The following is a 6,806-nucleotide window of genomic DNA, read 5'->3' as shown; positions in this document are numbered from 1 at the left end:
GGCGCCCCCGGTTGGTTCTGAAAGGGACTTTGGCGCCCTCTTTCTCTGGCGTGTAGAGACCCGCCGTCCCTTCTGAGAACGTACTGACTGGGCAAGTCACTACCTTCGTACGATCGACTCTTCTGACTACGCTAGCTACTACGACGATGACCTTTTTTCTGTCGTCAACTAGCATCTCTCACACTTATTGGCTGTGGGTGCTCCCATGTTGCAATGGCATGAGGCTCAACTTAGCATATTCCTCTTTCTTAGATAGGATATATATTAGGTGCCCGGTGCATGAAATTCGTACACAGGGGTGGGAGGAGTCCCCTCAGCCCAATGTGCACCCTCTGTCACATTCTGGGACCCCAGCCGTTCCGGGCCTAGGTGCGGGGCTACAGGCTCGGGGTGGCCTGGCTCCTGAGGATGCCTGTCCCGGGGACATAGGCCTTTTGGCGCTGGTGCCTGCTCCTGCACTCCAGGCCCTGCCCCCAGCTTCCACACACGCTGCTCTGCTCCTGGCTCCCCAGTGCCATTGCGCGAGCAAGCAGCCACAGGACCAGAACTTTCCCAGCGTGGCCATGGCTGCCAGGTGCTTGTGTATGCAAATTAACCTGCCATCTTTGTCAGGTTAATTTGCATACTCACTCTGATTGGCTAGTAAGCATAGCAGAAGGATGGTTAATTTACATGTTTCTCTTTTATTATATAAGATATTTGATAACTATAAATATCCTATCTAATAAAAGACAAAAAGGGTAATTAACCGATTAGCCACTACGCTTCCCATTGGATAATCAGCAAGATATGCAAATTAACTGCCATCAAAGATGGCAGCCAGCAGCCACGCAGCTGAAGCGAGCAGGAGGTTTGCTTGCTCTGGTGATGGAGGAAGCCAAGGTTCCCCACCTGCCATGGCCCAGCTCTAAGCTCCGAAAGCAACAGCTCCAAGAGCAACAAAGTTTCAATTATAGAAGCCAAACAAACCCCATATACCTGCTTTCAGCCAGCCGCGGCCTCAAACCTGGGAGTGCCAGTGACGGCAACAGAATTTCAATTATAGAAGGTAAATATATCCCAGAATAAAAAAAAAGAAAAAAAGGAGAGGCTGGGAGCTTCAGTCACAGGCCAGCCTGAAAACAGCCTTCAGCCCCTCACCCAGGCTGGCCAGGCACCCAAGCAGGACCCCCACCCTGATGCGGGACACCCTTCAGGGCAATCCAGCCGGCCCCCACCCGTGCACCAGACCTCTATCCTATATAGTAAAAGGGTAATATGCAAACTGACCATAACAGCAGAAAGACTGGGAATGACTGGTCACTATGACACACACTGACCACCAGGGGGCAGATGATCAATGCAGGAGCTGCCCTCTGGTGGTCAGTGCGCTCCCACATGGGGAACTCTGCTCAGCCACAAGCCAGGCTGATGGCTTCCAGTACAGCGGTGGTGGTGGGAGCCTCTCCTGCCTCCTCAGCAGCCCTAAGCATGTCTGACTGCAGCTTAGGCCTTCTCCCCGCTGGCAAGTGGACATCCCCCAAGGGCCCCCGGGCTGCCAGAGGGATGTCTGACTGCCAGCTTAGGCCTAATCCCCGGGGGAGCAGGCCTAAGCCAGCAGGTGGTCATCTCCTGAGGGGTCCCAGACTCTGCAAATCAATAAATGTGATACAACACATAAACAAATTGAGAGGAAAAAACCACATAGTCATATCAATTGATGCAGAAAAAGCATTTGACGAAATCTAACATCCTTTCTTGATAAAAAAAAAACAAACCCTTGGCAAAATGGGAATAGAGGGATCATACCTCAATGTCATATAATAAAAGCATTATAAGACAAACCTGTAGGCAACATCATACTCAATGGGAAAAAATATAAACCATTTCACCTAAGAACAGGAACAAGACAGGGATGCCAACTTTCACCACTGCTGTTCAGCATAGTTCTGGAAGTGCTAGCCATAGCAATTAGACAAGAAAAAGAAATAAAAAAGGTATCCAAATGGGAAAAGAAGTTGTAAAACTGTCTTTATCCGCAGATGACATGATACTGTACATAGAAAAACCTAAAGACTCCATCAAAAAATTATTAGACTTAATAAATGAATTCGGCAATGTAGCAGGATACAAAATTAAAGCCAAAAATTCTATGGCATTTCTACACACCAATAGTGAACTTACAGAAAGAAAGACTAAAAAGAAATCCCATTTACCATTGCACCAAAAAAATTAAGATACTTAAGAAAAAACTTAACTAAGGAGGTAAAATAACTGTACTCGGAAAATTACAGGACACTGAAAAAAGAGATAGAAGAAGACATAAACAGATGCAAGAACATACCGTGTTCATAGACTGGTAGAATCGACATCATTAAAATGTCCATACTACCCAACGCAATCTATAGATTAAATGCACTCCCCATTAAAATACCAATGGCATATTTCAAAGACCTAGAATGAACTCTTCAAAAATTCATCTGGAATGAAAAAAGACCTTGAATAGCTGGCAGCAATCCTGAGAAAGAAGAACAAAGTAGGAGGGATCTCAATACCGGATATCAAACTGTATTACAAAGCCACTGTTCTCAAAACTGCCTGGTACTGGCACAAGAACAGACATATAGACCAATGGAATAGAATAGAGAACCCAGAAATCATCCCAAACCCACTATGCTCAGTTAATATTTGACAAAGGAGGCAAGAACAATGGAGTCAAGACAGCCTCTTCAAAAAATGGTGTGGGGAAATTGGACAAATACGTGCAAAAAAATGTAACTAGACCACTAACTTACACCATTCACAAAAATAAACTCAAAACAGATAAAGGACTTAAATGTAAGACAGAAAACCATAAAAATATTAGAGGAATCCACAGGCAGCAAAATCTCAGACATATGCCAAAGCAATTTCTTCACCAATACAGCTCCTAAGGCAGTGATGGCGAACCTTTTGAGCTCAGCATGCCAGCATTTTGAAAAACCCTAACTTAACTCTGGTGCCGTGTCACATATAGAAATTTTTTTTTTTATATTTGCAACCATAGTAAAACAAGATGTATATTTTTGATATTTATTTTATATATTTAAATGCCATTTAACAAAGAAAAATCAACCAAAAAATGAATTCGCGTGTCACCTCTGACACGCGTGTCATAGGTTCGCCATCACTGCCCTAGGGTAATGGAAAAAAAGAGAAAATAAACAAATGGGACTACATCAAAATAAAAATCTTTTGTACAGAAAAAGAAACCGTCAACAAAACAACAAGAAAGCCCACTGCATGGGAAAACATATTTGCCAATGTTATCATCGATAAGGGTTTAATCTCCAACATTTACTGGGAACTCATACAACTTAACAAGAGGAAGATAAACAACCCAATAAAAAAAATGGGCAATGGACCTAGATAGATACTTTTTGAAAGAGAACATAAGAAATGCCAAGAGACATATGAAAACATGCTCAAAGTCACTAATCATCCAGGAGATGCAAATCAAAATGACAATGCAGTACCATCTCACACCTGTCAGAATGTCTGTCATCAAAAATGAACAAATTTCAAGTGCTGGCGAGGATGTGGAGAAAAGGTGGGAATGCACTGCTGGTGGGAATGCAGACTGGTTCAGCCACTGTGGAGAACAGTATTGAATTTTCTCAAAAAACTAAAAATGGAACTCCTATTTGACCCAGTGATCCCACTTCTAGGAATATATCCCAAGAAAACAGAAACACCAATTCGAAAGGATATATGCACCCCTATGTTCATAGCAGCACAATTACAATAGCAAAGATTTGGAAACAGCCTAAGTGCCATCAGCAGATGAGTGGATTAAAAACTGTGCTACATCTACACAATGGAATACTATGCTGCTATAAAAATGAAGGAATTCTTACCATTTGTAGCAGCATGGATGGAACTGGAGAGCATTATGCTAAGTGAAATAAGCCAGGAAGTGAAAGAAAAACACCACATAATCTCACTCATTTAAAAATAATAAAGAACATTATAACCTAATGAACAAAAAGATACAGAGGCAGAGAAGCATCGAACAGATTGTCAAATTACAGCGGGAAGGTGGGGAGGGTTGAGGGGGACGGGGTAAGAGATCAACCGAAGGACTTATATGCATACGTATAAGCATAACCAATGGACACAAGACACTTGGGGGGTGGGGTAAGGGCATGTGCCAGGGGGTAGGGGAGGCCGGGGGAAGGTCAATGGGAAAAAAAAAGAGACATATGTGCTACTATTTGTAATACTTTAAACAAAAAAATAAAATTTAAAAAATAAATTAATAAATTTTTAAAAAGCTACCAATCTTAACACATTCTGGAAAGATTTAACCCTTCTTCCTCTGTTAATCTTCTCAAACCCCACACTCTTCTCAAAAGCCACATGAAAACCTCCTTCCTTCTCTTTCCTCATTTCTGAAAACAAAATGTATTTGCTAACAGCTGTACCAATCAATCAACAATAATAATGGTATATGATCATTAGCAATCATTCCATGTTAGGCACTACACTGCTTTTTGTTTGCTATCCTTTCCCTCATTTTATATATAAAGCAAGTGAGGTTTTATGAGCTTAAACAACCTGTCCAAGGTCACATAATTAGAAGCAAGAGGACATCTCTGGGTGAGATCTGAAAAGCATGGACATATTTATGGCACATGTCATTATGTAAACCGTTGAACAACATAAATGAGACTATCAGAAGTCCACTAGTTTAGTTGTTTATTCATGTGTAGTAAAAATGAAAATCTTTTGGGGCCAGCAGAATTCCAGGTACAAGCAATTGACTGACTTGATGCTACAAAGGCAGAGGTTTGTATGGCCATAAAGCCTGTTAAGGTGCAAAACTGTAGGTAGAACTTTAAAATCTCGGAAAGCTAGTGGCAGAACACAAAATCAGATGATGTAAAAATATACTTTTCTAGTTCTGAAGCAATCAAAGTGCATTTAGAATATATATAATTATTTAACATGTCCTAAGAAATCGAGATATTCAATCAGTAACTAATTCAGCTGGGCAACATGGGAAAGCTATTGAAAATGAAGCTGACTATGCAAGCAAAATAAAGTAAGTCTTTAGAGCAGGAATTCCTAAATATGGGTTTAAAAATGAGTGTAAAGTGACTGGGAAAGTCATTGAAAATGTAGCTTCCGGGGGCCATCCCCAGAGTTTCTAGATTAAAAGCTACATCTGCATTTTTAAATGCATAATCCAGGAGATCCTGATACAGGTGGTCCACAGGCCACAATGGCAACGCCTTACACCTGAATATTGAGAAAATAACAGAGAACGTGGACATGGAAGAAAACATAGTGGGTTATTCTAACCTAATTTATACTGCTTTATAATTGACCAAATCACATATTTATGTTATCTCCTTGGAGCTTCACAGGACAGAAAAAAGAGTACTATAATTTTACTTCCATTTACAAGTAAGAAAACTGAGGTTCAGGGAGGTTAAATGATTTGGCCTGGGATAACAAGCCACCACTACTTCAATCCCATGTTCTTTCACATTTTCCAAATTTTCCAGAAATTTGGTAGAGTAAATTAATGAATTTTAAAAATTAATAAATTAATGTTATTTGTGGCATCTGATTCAAGTAAATCAACTGAAATAAATTACTAGTCATATCAAAAATATTTTTATGCATTTTAGAGAAAAACAATGAAGAATTTGTTGAGACAATGGGCTCAGAATTTCACAAGTTTTTAAAAGATCATTGCTCTACAAACAGCCTAGGAAATAAGGTTCTACAAATTTCTAAACTCTTACCACTACTAAAAGTGTGGTTCCCATACCTTGTATTAGAATTCCCAAATCTTGGGTTGCACCTCCCACCAATAGATGAGAGTTTGTATTTTAAATATGATTCTAGATGTCCAATATCACATATTGTAAGTTCTACCATCTTAGAAAAATGACTCTATTTTTCTGAATTTCACTTTCTTCAACAGTGAAATGAGAATGAATTAATCTATTTTTAACATCTCTTCCAACTTACTGAAACACAAGAGTTGGCTAAGTAGGCCTGTGGGCCAAATTTGGCTGGCAAGTTAAGAATGGTGTTTACATTTTCAGGTAATTAAAATAATATTTTATAGCAAGTAAAATTATAATAAATTCGAATTTCAGCATCTATACAAATTTTTCAGAACCCAGCCACACTCATTTCTTTACAAATTGTCTATGGCTGTTTTCATACTATGATGGCAGAGTTGAATAGATGCAAGAGACTGGCCCTCAAGGCCTAAAATATGTATAAATCAGAAACTATACTAAGAATATATATACATATGCATACAATTTTGATGTATATTCATACATATTTATATACAGTTTGTTTAGTTACCACTTCACTCCCCTTTTATTCTATTAAATAAATGAAATTTTAAAAAAACACATTTGACTAATCTGTTTTTTAAAATATTTTTCCCTTTTTAAAGGCAGACTGGATAAAAGAAGGTGAAGGGATTTGCCAAAGAACATATATGTGTAGTGCAATGCCCAACACACAGACAACAGTGTGGTGAAGGCAGGGTGAAGGGGGGGAAATGGGGGACATCTGTAATAATGTCAACAATAACAAGAAAAAGAAAATGTAAGGAAGCATAAGAGTTTGCATAGGTTAAGAGTGATTTTGGGAATCACTGAAATCTTAAGTGATTAAAAGGTCTACTATTCTATTTTAGTCAATAGTCAGAAACACGCTTAGTAATTATATCTGAGTTTTTCCAATTGAAATATAGGCAACTGCTTAGCGAGTAACAAAAATAATAATAATCTCAGAAAGTCAACCATATAAATTTG

At 39.3% G+C, this 6,806-nt stretch overlaps 1 protein-coding gene across 1 annotated transcript in view; it reads right to left on the bottom strand.

The window, feature by feature from the left end:
* The window catches only part of LIPI (lipase I), a 72,455-nt gene extending 72,280 nt beyond the window's left edge, over positions 1–175 (bottom strand). Inside the window, exon 1 of the mRNA XM_006093710.1 lies at positions 85–175. Within this exon, the coding sequence (XP_006093772.1) occupies positions 85–175 (91 nt within the window). The remainder of the gene's footprint in view (positions 1–84) is intronic.
* Between the last annotated feature and the right edge of the window lie 6,631 nt (positions 176–6,806).

Source organism: Myotis lucifugus, unplaced genomic scaffold, assembly GCF_000147115.1.
Source record: "Myotis lucifugus unplaced genomic scaffold, Myoluc2.0 scaffold_120, whole genome shotgun sequence".
NCBI lineage: Eukaryota > Metazoa > Chordata > Mammalia > Chiroptera > Vespertilionidae > Myotis > Myotis lucifugus.
This window is presented reverse-complemented; position numbering and strand designations above follow the sequence as displayed.